The sequence below is a fragment of the Myxocyprinus asiaticus genome, chromosome 16 (assembly GCF_019703515.2).
Source record: "Myxocyprinus asiaticus isolate MX2 ecotype Aquarium Trade chromosome 16, UBuf_Myxa_2, whole genome shotgun sequence".
Taxonomy (NCBI): domain Eukaryota; kingdom Metazoa; phylum Chordata; class Actinopteri; order Cypriniformes; family Catostomidae; genus Myxocyprinus; species Myxocyprinus asiaticus.
The window spans coordinates 11,677,036-11,695,512 of record NC_059359.1 but is presented as its reverse complement, the minus strand read 5'-3'; the positions used below and the strand labels follow the sequence as shown (position 1 = coordinate 11,695,512).

Genomic DNA, 18,477 nt, shown 5'->3' with positions numbered 1-18,477 from the left:
CTATTGATTTAAAAGTGTTTAATCAATTAAAGTACAGAATCAATATATATTTAAAGAATACTGCAAAATATTCAGAAATATATAAATAGTTTGAGAGTGTAGGGAGACCGACTGGTCATTTGCAGCGTGCCATGAAAGGATCATGGGTATTGTAGTTCTTCAGCAGAAATACCACTTTGAAATAATATGGATTGATGGTTTCAATAGAAGCTTATGCCATCGATTAACAACCTTGGAGCTCACAGCAGGTCTGTCTTTAAAGGTTTATGAGTTATCATTAATAATCAATTCGCGTATGGAAAAATGAATGGGATTTTCACTTACGGAACCTGACTGTTGCGCTCCCTTGGTCTCCCATTCATCGCTATACAAGTTTTCCCCACTATAGTTTACTTTCATGTTTTAACCCTGGAAATGTGGAAAAATTACATTGCCTACATAAAAAAAATAGCTGCCTGGGGGCATCACCAATATGGCCTACGAGTGAACTGACTTGCCTTAAAGGGACATTGGTTTGAACTGTCAAGAAGTGTCAACAGTTCAAAAAGATGACTGACATCTTCCTTCCCATCTGGGAGGAACTAGACAGTGATGATATCAACAAAATTCTGCCTAAAGGATCTTTATCCTGAGTGTTTAGGCACCTTTTCACTAAGCCTCCCACTTCCTCTTCCTTTTCTACCTCACACACACTCTGACGAGCTGTGTGATACTGAGGGAAACAGAGAGATTGAGTTTACAAAGACTTCAAGAAGGTTCTTGATGGCTAGCAGCTTTTTCACCTGCATATGCTCTCTGAACATAACAGGAACGGTTGCTCTTCAAGAGGAGTCAGCCACTCATCTCACCTCAGGTTAGATTTGAATGCTAGAAAGGTATTTCTACTTTTAGCTTTGAAAAAATATAAGAAGCAAGATTAAACAGTGGATATTGAGTCAATTCCTGCACAGCCTCTGAATCAGTGTCAGAAATGTTTTATTAAGGGCCAATATTTGACCCCTGAACATTTTTTCAAGGGAATTTTTACCCTAATGAAGGTGTAATTAATTTCTAAACAGATAAAAACGGGCAGCGTGTTGTCCATTTCAGTCAAATACTTCAAATCGACAAAATCAAATCAATAATAGATAAGTGCAGTAACTGTAAATAATGTGAAAATTGCAGTGACCCCAAAAAGTATTTGGACATGTATGGACACTTAAATCATACTTTAAAATGAATGAAGTTCCTTGCATTAGAAACAAAATATCAAACTAAGTGGCATCTGCAAACAAATGATGCTAGCCACAAATTATCTGCAGAAGGTTTAACTCGATTGAACTACATTTTTAGACATGTAAATGCATTATTTTTGCCTCAGAATTAATTAATTAAAACACGTATTTACCTACAACTAAGTCATCAAAGATACATTTTTTGAAATAAAAATTTGCTAAAATAAATTATAAATGGGCATGACACTTCTGGCTCCCACATTTCAAATTTACCGCTTGCTTGTTTGTTCTATCCATTTCCGAAGCTACCAGTTGCCAGAGGCTTCCGCTGGGTCTTAACGACACCGTTTTATGCAGCTGGCTGCAATTTCTTTGCATGGCTGCCGAAACTCTTAAAATAAAATGTACAATTTAAAAAAAAAAAAAAAAAAGTGGGAGGACAAACTTAGGCATTTTTAAAAGTAATGGGGGCATGTCCCCCTCCAGTTATTATGGCTGCTAACCCCTGGCATTTTTGTCATTTTCTGTGGCATTTTTGGTTAATTTTGGACTCTGCTCCAAATACTTTTGCAATTTTGGGTTACAGGGGACAGTGGAAAGGAAAAGCTTGAGTTAAAAAGTATGAATTATGCATCCTTCTTCCAATCATTAGAAATGCCAGCCCACTATTCTTCTCGTGATTAGATGCTTTTCTCAGCAATGAATAAGAGACATAAATCAAAGTATGGGTGGATATTCTGACTGAGAAAATGAAGAAGACAAACGTACTGCTGGAAAGCAACACTTTGAAATAAAAAGCGTGACCTGTTACTAAGCTTGTCACTGGCTCTGAAATGGTTTGCATGCTCTGGATGCCTGAGTTATTCGAGCCCAGGGGTGGTTTCTGCCGACTGAAAATGAGATCCCACCCCAGAGGCTCCCCTAGATATGGCAGCCCTGTATACAAGGGCAATTCCTCCACTGGCTCAGTTAGTCAATCAGCCTGAGAGACAGAGAGGGGGACTGGGGGTTCAGCCATTTCAGGCAGCAAGCCTTGGTTGCTTTTTCAGTGAATATAAAATCTATGATATATTATACATACAGTATATAGGAGGGGAATACAGAATAAAACCAAGAAAATCAGAACCGCCGAATGCCAAGATACCATTGGAAACAAGGTAATAACATTCCGATCTCGCTCACACACCCATAGTAAAAGAATGTCCCTTTTAAATGTCAAATGTTTCTCCCAGTCAGCAAAGAGATTAAATGGAGAGCAAACTGAGAATTTTCCTTAATTCTGCTGCATCCCAGATTTTTCTCCTTAGAAAAATGCCCTAGCAATCACACATATATCATCTAGTGTTCCAGAAGTGATCTAAACAATGTCACTAACTGTGCTCAGATTTTCCAAGATACCAAAATCTGCAGTCAAAAGTCAGAGATTTCAATAGGAACTCAAAGATTTTACATCAGATTCTTACAAGAACAAATGATCTGAGCTATGCTATCCACATTAATTGAATGGCTAAATATACTTTCTGTATCTCAGCAATTGTCTCATTTGTGTCTATCTTTATTTCTCCAAAGATATTTTAGGAGAAACATCTGAGACAAAGTCAATCCTTCAATAAAACATAATTATAAACTCCATTCAGTCTCCTAAGCTTTTGAAATAGCAACCACTGAATGATCCAATTTTCCTCTGGGCAAACAAATTCACTGGCAGAAACAAAAACAAAAACAAAAAACTTTAACATTCAAAACTTGGAAGAAATTCTTAATTTATTCTTTATAACCTTGGTCCAAATCTGAGTAGAATTGAGTTGGTCTGTATTCACTTTCTCTCTGTTGCATTAGATTAAAATCAGAGGTGTAATGAGGGACTCTGAAATGCAATTATTTTAAATGGCATTGTAAAATTCTGTATCCTGAGAGCTAACACTCCATGATATCGAATCACGGAAAAGAAAAGCAATGAACACACATGACTCTCCTCCCTCTGGTCTCCACCAACAGACCCACACACAACTTACAATATAATACACACACACACACACACACACACACACACACACACACACACACACACACACACATACACACACAGTTGCAGATGCATAATAAAATACATAAACATGATGACGACATGTTCACCTAAGGCTTTCATTAATAATTCATGAATCATATTCAGGCCTTTTATGAAAACGCCCAGGCATATTTTCTGGGTTTAAAAAATAAAAAATAAAAAAATGAACACACCCTCAATTTGACCTTTTTACCTCTTCTAATGCAACATCATTGTGATGTTTTAAAATTATGGTTAAACTTAAACTTGCTGTTGGACAACTTTTTGGAAACATTCATACACTACTAAGAATAACCATTTAAATCTGTTAACTCAAAAGAATGGTACCTGACCGGGGCGGACTGGGAAGAGAAATTGGCACTGGATTTGAAATAAAAACCGGCCCAAATGTTGTTGAGCTGGGGGGGATGTTTGGCCGTTCGGCCCCGTTTCAAGCCCTGGTACCTGACATACATACTGTATCTGACATTGCAGTCATTCTGTACTATAATAAATGAATAAATTAATAAATTATTATCTTAATCAGATATTATCAGTATTTATTAGGTACTGTTGTCTTGTATTCCAGTGACAACATCCTAAAAACAAGATGTATATTTGAGAAGCACAATTATGTAAGATACTGGGGCGAATTCCCTAAATAGTTATGCCACTTTTGCAAGTGGTATTTCAATGCAAAAACCTGCATCTTATTCACTAACCATCCGCAATCTAGTTTAATCAACAGAATCAGCAATGAAATTGCACTGTGTCTTGAGTATTTAAATTAAGTCATTGTCATTCTATAGGCAAATAAGGCTTATTATAGATTGTGCTTCATTCACAAAAAATGCCTAGCGCAATTTAGATCGCACTAAATAATTTAAATTTAAAAGAAATGTTAGTGTACATTTTCTATTGATCCTATCAGCAGTAATTAATCAAATAATGATCAAATGATGGAGAAGAGTGTTATAACCTGGCATATATCCAGATGCGCGGTGTGGTCAAGCGCACTGATTCAGGTTTCTGGATCACAGTGATGCTGTTCAGTCCTGCCAAAGTATGACAGATAACGGTGGTCTGCTGCATCCTCCACTATAATGTATAGCGCTCAGAATCGGCCCGCAAGACCGAAATTGTGTGCGCAAATTGCATTTAGCAGTGATATTGTGGCAGTGTTTGTGTTGTGGCCTGATCTGCATAATTCATTCAGGGAATCAGCCGCTAAACCAGCCCAGATAGCGCTTGTAAAATCAGCGCTTTTACTGGCCGCAATTCATTGAATTCCTCAAATTGTGTTTTGTTTTCAGGGGAATATATCTTCTATATTTTTTTTCTTTTTGTTTTTTACCCCATTTTTACCCAAAAATAAATCTTTTATTTGGATTATGCATAAAATATTATCTATTTTTATAGATTATTATCATATTATCTATACAATTTTACATATTTTGCTTCTTAAATAAATGTATCCTTTTTGATGTTTTTGCAAAATAAGAATAAAATACTAATTAAGATAATAATTTTGCCATTGTATAATAACAATGAGCCATTCTTCAATTATCAAATAATCAAATTAAAACACTTCGCACAGCAAGCTAAAAACCAGAAGTACTTGCTTTCATAGCTGAGGCTGTTTGGATTCTGCTGAGGTCAAGTTTTCTCCTTTACAGTCTAACCCCATTGTACCTCCAGCCTCAAAACCCTGCCAATTTTCCGCAGGGAATCACAAGAGAAGATCTTTGAAATGTCAGCCTGACAGAAGCACTTTTCACTGCCCTCGACGCCATTGCAGCAGAGCCACGGGAGGACGGAGAGGGGTCACTTACTGTATGCGCATGTGTGCAGCGGTATGCTTTAGATCTCCACACTAGGGTGCAGATATGCATGCACAGCGCTTAAATCACTGTGGCTAAGTAAAGAAAAGAGTGTTTGTGGATGCTTTCGTTCTTTATTTTTTTTCTGCTGTGCTCCGGAAGTGAGCCCCTAGGCAGACCCCTTTGACCTTTCCAAAATGTTACCGGCCATTTGGCACAGCAGCTGCAGCTAATAAAACTTTTATAATCATGAATTTTTTATTCCAATCCCGCTCCACGCCTTGGGCTAACCTGGACCATGCTACCTTGAGACCAGAGAGACATTGAGGGATGGAGAAAGACAGAGTAACGTGCGAGGTTGTGGCTTGAGGTTTCATCATTGTACCCCTTGAGTTTTGACATGAATATTTGGAGCATTATTTCAACTTTTGAAATAAAAATAATGTTTTGAGGCATTGTAACCCTCTTCCTTCCTCATACACACATTGACATTCTGGGAACTAGCCTGGTAATTGCACACATCTGTGTAGGGGACTAAAAGAAAAGTGAATCCTTGGTCTAAACATTGCCAAGAAACTACTGATGCCATATGAGTACAGTGGAGCTCAAATGTTTGAGTCCACATTGACAATCTGGGATTTAAAATCTAATTTAAACCTGTAAATACAGTATACAAAGTTTCAGGATTTTAAACATTTCAAAACAAAGAAATACAATGTTGTAAAATGAATAAGGACTATTTATGGTTCTGCACTGTTTCTAGGCCACTAATGAAACAAATTAATGTAGTTAATTTACCATGTTTACTCCTTTGTGTGAAAGGTTAGATTCCCTTGCTTCCATTAAAGCAGACAAGATGCTCTCTGGAACATTCTCAAATCATGCTGGGATAACATGGATCACCAGGTTTTGCTTATGAAGCCCATGACAGTTCGAGTGCATGTGGCCATTAAAGTACACAAATAGTAAAAAAATAAATAAAAAATAAAAATCATGTAAAATTTTCAATTTAACTTTTCACTCATATTGTAATACAGATAATAAATATTTTTTAATAAAAAAAAAAAATTAAAAAACATTTTTAAATTAGAAAAATGCAAAATAGAACATTTTCACTAGTGGTCTTACAATCTGAACCACACTGTATTGTTGCGGTCAACTTTAAAGGGGGGATGTTTGAAAATTCAGAAATATTCATAGAAGGTCATGACGCTGGAGTAAATGTATTGGGTTATAAGGCTGAAAGCCTCCAGACAAGAACACAGATTTACATCTGCATGAGTCATCAGAGAAGAGATTAAGCAAGCTGCCACCTGGTCCTTGTACAGAGTTTCATAATGACCTCCCTACAAACTAATGATGCTGACTTGCTGTAATATCTGAACAGGCTCCCGTCCACCAGAGGGAGCCCTCACCTGAATATTGAACTCTGTCACTTCCTGTTCCTGCCACATCAGTTCCTGTTTGGTCATTCACCATGTATATAAGCCATGTGCTCACAGTATCACTTTGTGAAGTATTGCCAGTTATCTGCCTTACTAAGTGTTTATTCCTTGCCATTGTTTTTGACTACTGTTATAACCATTGCTTATGTTTGCTGTATTCACATCTCTAGATTACTGTTTTGGATTTGTTTGCCTGTGAACCGATTTATTTGTGTTTTGACCCAAGACTGTGACCTGACTACATTTAAGGAATACTGTTTGAATTGTTTGTTCAATCCCACTAATAAATATCCGCAAATGGAATCTTCCCAGCCTACCTCATCCTTACAGAATACTTCACCCGGCTCGGATCCAGCAGATGCCTCTCAACTCCTTTCAACCATTAGGTATCAGAATGAGGTGATCAAAGGTTTTCAACACCAGCTGCTAACGCAACAAGCCACCAATGACCAGCTAAAACAATATATTCGGTTCCTTCCTGCACCATGCCATGATCCGGTAAGATTTGCTCTTCCTGATAAGTTTGACGGCTCTCCTGTAACTGTACTGGTTTCCTACAACAATGCTCAGTTTACTTCTCAAACCAACCTGATGTGTTTAACCAGGATAAGTTGAAATGCTCATTTATCATGACTTTACTAACTGGGAAGGCATTAGAGTGGGCTATGGCTGTTTGGGATCATGATGCATGTATTCAACAATCTTTATCTCAGTACATTACCCTCGCTATCAGACTGGACAATCTCTTACGATCACAACCATGTTTCAATACCTCCTTGCCATGTCATGTACCTACAACCTCAGTTCAAGTACCAAGTCAGCAGCAACCTACGGAGACTACGCAAATAGGACAAACTCATGTGTCTCAAGATGAACGTAGAAGACGATTACTCCATAACCTCTGCTTCTACTGTGGTGAACAAGGTCATCGCTGTTCCAACTGCCCCGTCAAACATGCTACCACCTTTTCACATCGAGTGAGTAGCATCTTTAACCCTCTAACAATCAGTCGAGGCTTGTCACTACCCATTATTTTGTCCATAGCTAACAAAGAATATCATTTCTCAGCGTTAATAGACTCTGGAGCTGCTGCTAATGTGATACATCAGGACTTAGTGAAGCAATTGAACATCCCCACGACCAAGTGCGAACCACCTATTACTGTAACTGCTGTCGACGAGGGTCTCATCGGTAAAGGTCATATCATTCATCAAACTCTTCCTATAAAACTCCAAGTTGGTCTGCTTCACATTGAAGAAATCACTCTGTACGTCATTTCCTCACCACGAAACCCAGTGATTCTCGGATATCCCTGGTTATTCGCTCACGAACCCTAGTTTTCATGGAAGAACAAGGACTTAATACGTTGGTCTCATCACTGTCATCTCCACTGTCTGGAACTTCCCAAGTTTTCAGTCTGCACAACTCATTTCACCGAGAACCTCCCTTCATTGCCGAACAATGTTCCCAATGATTATGCTGACTTGGCGGAGGTTTTTAGTAAAGAGAGGGCCACCCAGTTACCACCTCATCGATCCTGCGATTGTGCCATCAACCTTCTTCCTAACACTTCTCCACCCAAGAGCCATGTTTACCCACTGTCCATCCCAGACCAAGGCCATGGAGGAGTACATTGACGAGGCCCTATCTTATGGATTTATTAGACCCTCTACTTCTCTAGCTGATTCCAGTTTCTTCTTTGTTGACAAGATGGCAGCTTAAGACCTTGTATTGACTATCGTGCACTCAATGCAATTACTGTCAAGAACTGCCATCCACACCCACTTATTCCTTCTTCCCTGGAACAATTACAAAAGGCCAGATACTTCACTAAACTTTGTTGCACTAAAATTGGTGCTGTCCTTTCCCAGTATCATGGAAACCTAGGCAAACTACACCCTTGTGCATTCTTCTCCCAGAAATTAACATCAGCAGAGTGCAATTACGACATCGGTAACAAAGTTACTGTCTATCAAGGCCAATTTAGAAGAGTGGAGACACTGGCTAGAAGGCGCACTTCATCAATTTCAAGTCATCACTGATCAAAAAAATCTGGAATATATCAAGGAGGCCAAGAGATTGAATCCACGCCAGGCCAGATGGGCACTCTTCTTCACTCGGTTTGATTTCACGGTCACATATCGTCCAGGAAGTAAGAATAGTAAAGCTGATGCATTGTCACGTATCTATGAATCTGTTGAGACACACATTATTCTGGAGAGGATTCTACCTTCCATCATCATCGCACCCATCCGGTGAGATATCTTGGAGATTCAACGCATTCAACAAGAGGAACCTTCCCCTCCTGAATGTCCCGCTGGCAGAGTGTACATTCCTTCCAGTCTACGCAACAGAATTATTCAGTGGGTTCACACATCACTCACCTCTGGACATCCTGGAATTAACCGTACGAACACTTTAGTCAGGAACTCTTTCTGGTGGCCAATGCTATCCACTGCTGTCAAGAACTATGTAAGTGCCTGTCAGACCTGTGCACAATCCCGCACACCTCGTCAACTACCTGCAGGACTATTAGAACCACTACCTATTCCACAACGACCCTAGTCCCACTTGTCCATTGATTTCATCACTGATCTGCCTAACTCTCAAGGATCCACCACCATCATGGTCACCATTGATCATTTCTCAAAATCATGCCATCTTACCCCATTGAAAGGTCTACCCACTGCCATGGAAACAACTCAAATGCTGTTCAATCAAGTGTTTCTAATCTATGGATTACCTGATGACATAGTTCACTTCAAGAGTATGGAGAGCCTTCTGCCAACTACTCAACATCAATGTCAGTCTCACCTCTGGATACCATCCACAGGCTAATGGACAAGTGGAGCATCTCAATCAGGAGATTGGTAGATATCTAAGGTCGTACTGTAGTAAGGAACAGGAGAAGTGGAGCATCTTCCTTCCATGGGCAGAATATGCCCAAAACTCCCTCACACACTCTTCTATGGGTCTGACCCACTTCCAATGTGTCCTGGCATATCAGTGATTAGAAGTGAGCTAGTCTGGAACAGTGCTCATGTCTATCTTCAACGAGCCATTCGATCTCAGAAGATCCAAGCTGACCGACACCAACGCCCTAATCCTGAGTATCAACCAGGTCAAATGGTGTGGCTTTCAACTCGGGACCTACGCCTGAAACTTCCCTGCAAAAAGCTAAGTCCTAGGTATATAGGTCCCTTCAAGATCTTACGTCAAGTTAATCCTGTCACATACCATTTAGAATTGCCTGCCACTTACCGCATCTCTCCTCCTTTTCATGTATACCTCCTGAAACTGGTCCATGAGTCACCGAGTCCTGAGGCTACTGACAAGGGACTTTCTCCGCCGCTTGAAATAGATGGAGCTCCTGCCTACCTAGTTCAGGAGATTATCAATTCTCGCAGGAGGGGTGGTCAATTTCAATACCTCATGGACTGGGAGGGATACGGCCCAGAGGAAAAATTGTGGATACCAGCCAAAGACATCTTGGACCCATCACTCAGAGACTTTCATCAAGCCCATCCAGATCTCCCGGCACCCAGACCAAGAGGTCGTCCCAGGAGAGGAACACCTAGAAGTGTTTTTAAAGGGGGGGGGGGGATCTGTAACCTCTGAACAGGTTCCCGTCCACCAGAGGGAGCCCTCACCTGAATATTGAACTGTCACTTCCTGTTCCTGCCACATCAGTTCCTGTTTGGTCATTCACCATGTATATAAGCTATGTGCTCAAAGTATCACTTTGTGAAGTATTGCCAGTTATCTGCCTTACCAAGCATTTATTCTCTTCTCAGATTACTGTTTTGGATTTGTTTGCCTGTGGACCGATTTATCTGTGTATCTTTTGACCCAAGCCTGTGACCTGACTACGTTTAAGGAATACTGTTTGAATTGTTTGTTTGGTCCCTCTAATAAATATCCGCAAATGGAATCCTCTCAGCCTACCTCATCCTTACACTTGCCATCACCATTTATGGGGCCATTTTCTTCTCTGGAACTAAGCGCTGTGGCTTTTTTTGCTTCATTGTGTCCTTTTGCGCATGCATTTACATGATCGCATGAGTTTATGTGAGTGCAGGCAGTGTCTTTGCAACTATAAATACGGTAGGTATAGAGCAATTTCTCATATAGTAGAGAACAAATCTGTTGAGAGAGAGAGAGAGAGAGAGAGAGAAAAAAAATGGGGGAAAGACACTCACGGTTGGCAGAGTTTGATGAGGTCCTGGTCGGTGGTGCCAGGCGGAAGGCCCCGGATGTACAGGTTCGTTTTACTGAGCTGCTCCGCTGCACTGTGGCTGCTGCTGTTGGTGCCAGGGCTGGGCGGAGCCATGGGAGGAGGGGGCGGGGCATATGACTGCTGCATGACAGAGAGACAGATAGTAGTTGTTATGGACAATTTACATGATATGAGATTTCGTTTAACAGTTAAACGACATAATCTCATGACTTGGAAGATAACAATTAATAATCTCAAATGGGCATCTTTAGCCACAGTGTGTGAGCTTATACACATGCCTTTAGGTGAAGAGTTTATGAATCACTGGACCTTAGACAGGATAAAATGACAATGAGGCTATGAGGGATAGATGTACAGTCCGTTCAATAGGTTGAACAGTATTAATGTCTAGACAGAGCCCTGTCTAAATCACTCCCATTAAAAACAACAGAGCTGCCTAAACTGGAAGTGCCTTCAGTTGATGAACGTCCCCTTGCTATTTATGATGTACTGCACAGCTTTAGTCACTTTAACCCTGTCTTTCTGAAATAAAATTTATATTTACAAATATCATATGTGAATTTATTTTTATATGAATTTTATTTGTTATATATTGGAATAATTATTTAAATTATAATGGCTTAAATAGAGTATTTTAATATTTAAATAATTTACAATGCTATTCTCCATCTATTGATGAATTACTGCTGAGTTTTGTGAACAAGGTGCAATCTACGATATAATTAGCCTAATTTACACAGAAAGGAAGCTTGTTTGCGCTGAAAAGAATGTCAGTGACTTAATATAAATACGCCACAGTGCTATTTTAGCACATTTAGCGACTGTTTATGGTTGGTTAATGAATAAGGCAATGTTTTCACGCTATTTTAGTTTACGTTTAGTTAAAAAAATGCATTAATTTTATTATGTTTACACCTCTCTTCCACAATAGAACGCCGTTTTCTTCTAGCAAAAATGGAGTGTTCGAAAACACTCTCCATTACCACATACATAAGCAAAAAACTATGACATTAGGAAACTGAAAATGTGTTGTTGCTTTTTTTTTAACTTAAATGGATAAGTGTGGATGCCGCCTAAGGTGCAGGTTTCTGCATTGATATAACGTGTAAAAGCAGAGACGGGCCACTTCTATGAAAATGAATGGGAGAAATTGGAATGTCCAATGGTCAACAGATAGAAAGGAAGTCCTGTCTTCCAAGAAAAAGAACCAATCAACTTTTAGATACAGACATAGTCTGTTAATCAACTCAAGAATGCACATGTGCATTAGCTATACAAGCCGGGAAAACTGCAGGTTTTTTTAAGTGTCATTTGGGGTAAAGAAGTACAATTTTTGATTCCAGGGTTGTCAGATTTTACTGCCAATTTAAAATATGTCCTTTGATCGTAATCTTGACCAACTGTTTTGGAGATTTCGGTTATTCCCCATTCAAGTAGTTAGGAGCTGCACTTTTATGACTGGAAATAGCTTTCTGGGAGTGTTCCAAATATGGCTGCCAGTGGATTGACATGCTAGAAAGACTTTGGTACAAGTGCTGCAAATATTTGCCCCTCTAAGATGTCGTGCAGCTTTGACACTATTTCTAGTCTTGAAAGACTTATTTTCAATGTTTTGTCTATAGAACGATCAACACCAAGGTACCCAACAGTACAAACTATTGAACAACTGTACATATGTCCCTCACAGCCTTGTTTTCATTTGCATCAATTTAAAAATGGCATCTACCAGTTGGACCTTTATAACTGTATGCACAAAGAGTTCAATGCTTTCTGACAAACACGGCAGCCAGATATAGAAACATCACTGTGACAGTACGACTATGGCATTTAAGCTATTATTTATGTGTGTGTGCTTTCCTTGTGAAGTCTATGTAATAGACTGTGTGTGTGAGTGTGTTTGGCGCGGGCTCTCTCTATGTTTGTGATAATCATTGGCTGTCAGTTGCGCTGCACACTGGCAAGTCTCCCCTGGCATTATTCTATTACCTGCACTTCCCCACAACCTACAATTTCCTCCAGACAGACAGACACACAGAGAAGGAGACCGGCCTACAGTATGGCGGACTGAATACATTGTGCATTCATATACTTCACACACCCCTGAGCCTCAGGCTACAGTTATGAATGAAGCCATTGAGTTCTCAGGAATACAACATACAGACAGGGAACAGTTGAAGACAAATTGCCATCAAAACAGACATTTGTTTCACTGTGTGTATGTGCTAAGATGGGAATATAAAGGCCTACCTCATGTTCAAATAAAAAATATAGGGGATTTTTATTGAAATATTAATATGAATGAGAATATGAGAAGACAAAGAAGCCTAGAATGAACAACACACACAAACACACATAAGGGGTCTTTCGCACAGCACACGTTATTGCATTCCGTCTGCCACATTTTTTTAATTTTGTTTGTCTATTTACACACGTACCAGACAGACGTCTTTGGCCATTTTCATAAAATTTCTGTTGGATTCACAAAAGGTGCAGACACAAATAAATATGTTACTCTAGTTCTAAGGTTGATGAATCTGGATTACTCTAAATGAGGAAGTGTGTGCCCATTGTTAGTGATTAGCATAATACACACCCAAACAATCTCCATAAGGACTTTCCGTAAAACCCTTTCTAATGAAGCATTTGCTAAGCCACCAAGAGTCTGTGACTTTTGCATTCATGTGGTTTGAGTTGGTTCTAAATGTAATCATAATTAAAAAAAAATAAGAGCAAACTTATTGATGAATCATAATTTCTGAGTGAAAACGCTCACATGCAGGTTTAGTGCATACATAATATATGCATAAACTCAATCAATTAGCAAATGATACCCAAGTCAAATTAAAAATAGTTTTGATACATAGCAGATCAGACATCAGTTTTAATACAAAAGACCAATCAGATGAATATGGGAATAAGAATATTTACATAGGGACAAGCATATTGTGTGTTTATATTAGCAAAGGTGTAATAAGGTAAGGAGAGTTATAAGGTAAGTGCACCCTTATGTTTATTTAAACCTGTATAACTTTCTTTATTCCGTGGAACACAAAAGGACATTTTAGGTAGAACGATAGTCTCAGTCATCATTTATTATCATTATATGGAAAGATTATACAATGAAAGTAAGTGGTAACTAACACACTGCCTATAATCTCCTTTTGTGGTCCACCGAAGAAATAGTAAAATAGTTTTGGAACAACATTAGGGTTAGTGTTGTAACTGTACCAAACTTTCAGTAGTCGATACTCATACCAGTGAAATTTCACGGTCCTCAATACCAATTTCAATCCACAGCAAAAATATGCTAATATGCTAATATGCTATTGAACACAAAAGTTTAGTTATTTTTAATAATTATTTTAATACTTATTATTTTCCAGAACATGTTTTAAAGTTTAATTTAATTTATTAATCAAAATGGTGTCTAATCAATTAATTCTTACAACTTTTAATAAGTGAAAATCTAACTTTTTAACATGTCATTGCATTTTTTTTTTTTTTTTTTTTTTTTTTTTTTTTTTTTGGCCAAACATTTATTCAACAGCTGTCTTGCTTATGATAAATTGATTAATTATTGCTATTATTATTATTTATTTATTTAATTAATTTCTTCAGTTTCAAGCATCTGGCTTTTATTTTGAATCGTGCTTTTAAATTGACGTGTGTTTTTTGCTGTAAGCTTCACTTTTCCGGATAATCTGTTCACTACAGGGTCAAGAGTGATCACTGAAGACTTTCAAGTCACATCTGAAATCTCATCTGTTTACACTGTCCTTTGAGTCTGACAAATGAAATGTAGGACACAGTTTTGGAGTGTTTGTATTTAATGCTGCCTTCATGTGCTATCGGAATTATCCTACTACCCACTTCTGAAGTGGTAATTACGAGTACGTTGTATTCAAGTGCTTTGTTGTTGGAAAGAACAGGAAACATGGATGACGCCAAGTTCATTCATACATATTTCTTGAGGAACTTTTATTTTGACAACATAACACATATTACTCAGTTAGCTTGCTGACGATAATGGAATTTTGGTCAAATACAAGCTATTTTCATGGTGTTAAAATCTACAACATGCATGGAATGGTTGCTGAGATTCATAAATGAATATGACCAAAACAGCAAGCGCTAACAATTAGCTGCATTTAGAAAAATGAACAAAACCTGTCATTCACTACAGAAACAGTACTCTCCTCTGCCATGTTGAAAGTTTAGGACTCCTCCCATCTCGGAAACTCGCGTATCAAAATTATCTCAGAGTTTCCCAGTTGTAAGTGCAACATGAGGAACTTCCGAGTGGGAAACTCATATTTACGATAATTCCGATAGCACATGAAGGCAGCATTAGACTACTGGTGTTTGTGTATGTGGTAATTTTGAAATGTTATGTTTTAATTTTATTACTGTGAAACACTTTGTTCCACTCTGTTGTTTTAAATGCTATGTAAATAAAGATGAGTTGAGATTTAAGTGCAAATGCTGTGATTTAATTATATAAATATATAGTTTACATGTGCTGTGTTGTTCACAGTGGCTTAGTGCTCTGCTTTGTCATCTCAAACAACATGAATGATCCTCAATGTCCATGGAGTTTCCAGAACATGAGCGGTCGGATTTATACATTAATTTAAAGTACGCAGCTCATCCATGCTAAGACTGCAGCCTTCAGTGGTTTAATAAATCACACTAGGACATGTCACTTGGATTAATTGTCCATTTAAGTGTAAAAGGAGTTACAGAGCATGCGTTCAAAATAAGCCTGTGAGCATTTTAAAGCTGTCGTATGTTGGTCATATTGTGCGCTCGGTACTCGGTACTACCAGTACTGCAGAAACACTGGTATCGTTACATCTTTTTTTATTTTAGTACCAACTGTGTTCTGAAGTACCGATACTTTTGACAACACTAATGTTTATTAAATGATTAGAGAATTTCCATTTTTGGGTGAACTGTCCCTTTAATGCGCCTTTAAACTAGCTTTCTGTTCAATTTCATTGCATCCCGTCAAGCTGTCTTCAATGCAAAAACAAGTCCCTAACTCTAAGAACGGCCCCTTACTCTGCCCTAAAAGCTGTGTGCCTCAGTTTGCCAGAGACCCCTACATGAAATCTGGATACAATAAATACAACCAATTCCCAGAAACTAGACACACCATATGCGTGTCTGACATGCCTGACATGGCTTGAGGCAATCATACACACACACACACACACACGCACACATACACGATCTGACTGCACAAAAAGCTTCCTCTGTGAGTAGAGGCTTATCAGACCCACCCAGTCCAGTTCTCTTCGGAAGATCGGGGTTCTGGCTTTTCACAACACGATGCCTGGACGGAGACAGACCGAGCGCAAGAGAGCAAAAGCTCAGCTGATCAAAGTGCCCGCCACAGACCCCTCTTTCAGCCAATTTGTGCAGCTGTCAGGGGCACGGTGATAGCACGTTGGGGTGTGTAGTGTGTCAGGAGTCATGATGGGGGAAGCCTTTGAAACGTCAAAGGCGTTCACTCCGCTGTCAGACGCACCAGGATTAGAGGCAGAGGGGAGAGATGATGTTGCCTGTACAAGGACTCAAACAGAAATCACATACACACTTAAAATCCCATTTAGTACTACACACCACTTTAGCTGAGGCACTTATCTTGGCTGATGAGCACGAGGAGACAAATTGCCTGATGATCTATGTGCTATTATGTTACACCCGTGTTGTCTGTAACACATTAGCACTTATAAAGGTTAACATTTGCAATGCGTTATCAGCTGACAACAGTTAAAAATAGTCTTTGATAAAAAGTATGTGCAGACATTGGATCAGTGATTTAGTGGTAGGGCTGTGTGATATACTGTGGCTTAAAAAATGTATCTCGATTTTTGATATACATATTGACATTTATGTATTTGCTCTAATATGGCTTAAAAGGGTTATTATTATTTTTAATCAGAGGAACAATCATTTCGACCAAACAGCCATTGCTGCAAAGTAAAAGCACATTTTTGTGCCAAGCGTACAGCTATGGCGGTTACGGCCACATCTGTTTATAACTTACATGTAATTTAACTAGGTGTGCTTTCACGGCTTTTACTCGATTTACTCTTTGAGTGAAACAATATGCTTGTTGTATTCTACTCGTTAAAGGGTTAGTTCACCCAAACATTTTTAATTCTTTCATCATTTACTCACCCTCATGCCATCCCATGTGTGTATGACTTTCTTTCTTCATCAGAACACATTTGAAGAATTAGCTCAGTAGGTCCATAAAATGCAAGTGGATGGTGATCCAACTTTTGAAGCTCTAAAAAGAACATAAAGTCAGCATAAACGTCGTCCATATGACTCCAGTGGTTAAATGAATGTCTTCTCCGAAAAATATCAATATTTAAGTACTTTTTAACTATAAATCACCGCTTCTGGTAAGCAGCAGTACGCACGTGTGACGTTATCGCACTGGCATGTTCTTGTGAGAACGGACGCATGTGTGACACCCGGAAGAGCATCGCTGTTTCCAGCTGAGTAGGAGGATCGCTGTACAGAAGCTTCGTTGGTTTTGGTTTAGATCTGTATTTGTATCTGTTTGTTTACTCACAATGAGGCATTTGTGTGCTCATCATGGATGTCTCAGCCGAGAGAAAAACGTGAGATTACATCCATAACATGCCAACGCAATTACCTCAAACAAAACTGTGAACTCCTCCCTCTCGTGAATGCACATATGGCTGCTTATTGGAAGCGATGATTTATAGTTAAAAAGTACTTAAATATTTATCTTTTTCGCAGAAAAAGCAATCGTTTCACTTTAGAAGACATTATTTTAACCAGAGGAGTCGTATGGATGATGTTTATACTGACTGTCCATTCTTTTTTGAGCTTCAAATGTTGGATCACCATCCACCAAAGATATTTTTCTATTTTTCGTCAAATGTGTTCTGATGAAGAAAGAAAGTCATAAACACTTGGTATGGCATGAGGGTGAGTAAATGATGAGAGAATTAAACATTTTGGGTGAACCATCCCTTTAAGACCTTTCCGGTCTGTATGATGTTTTGACTGTATCTTTAAAAGTATGCCAACATATTTCTTTATTCTTAATTAAGTGAGATTAACTTTTTAATGCTACAATAATAAATACTTTTGATTCCACAAATTACATTGCTTTTGTTATAATTATTTCAGAAATTAAGGCATTTTCTCTGCATATACAAACTGCATTTTGGTTGTTTACTGTAAGAACGACACAGACACACCAACACAAGTTTACAAATGAAAATAACCGCATATGCCACCGTGTGAAGTCTACAGTGCAGGTTTGACATAGAAGTACAACGTGGCCTTAAATTAAAAATGTTTAATACAAAAAGTATAATACTGTAAACATGTGGTTAAAAAAATCAAGGCATGTTTACTATTTTTTACTAAATAAAAAAAAAATGCATGCACCAATATAACAATATATAATAATAAACAGAAATATTTACCTACAGCTATTGTGTGCATTTTCTTTTAGTGATGAAGCAAACAAAGCATTGAACCAATTTAAAAAGACAGAAATGAATCAAACCAATAAATGTCCAAATAAAATTTGCAGTAAATTAATTGTGATATATATAACGTTGGTTAATTTTATATAAGCAACAAAAATAATACTGTATATATTGTAAATAAGGCTGCATAATTAATCAAATATATAATTGAGATTACGATTAAAGTGATT

The 18,477-nt window shown here is 38.4% G+C and overlaps 1 protein-coding gene across 2 annotated transcripts in view; it reads right to left on the bottom strand.

Annotated features, from left to right (window-relative positions):
• The window catches only part of LOC127454487 (RNA-binding motif, single-stranded-interacting protein 3), a 237,115-nt gene that overhangs the window by 178,494 nt on the left and 40,144 nt on the right, over positions 1 to 18,477 (bottom strand). For both annotated transcript variants that reach the window (XM_051721746.1, XM_051721745.1), the window contains exon 2: positions 10,726 to 10,883. In XM_051721746.1, coding sequence (XP_051577706.1) covers positions 10,726 to 10,883 — 158 coding nt within the window. The remainder of the gene's footprint in view (positions 1 to 10,725; positions 10,884 to 18,477) is intronic.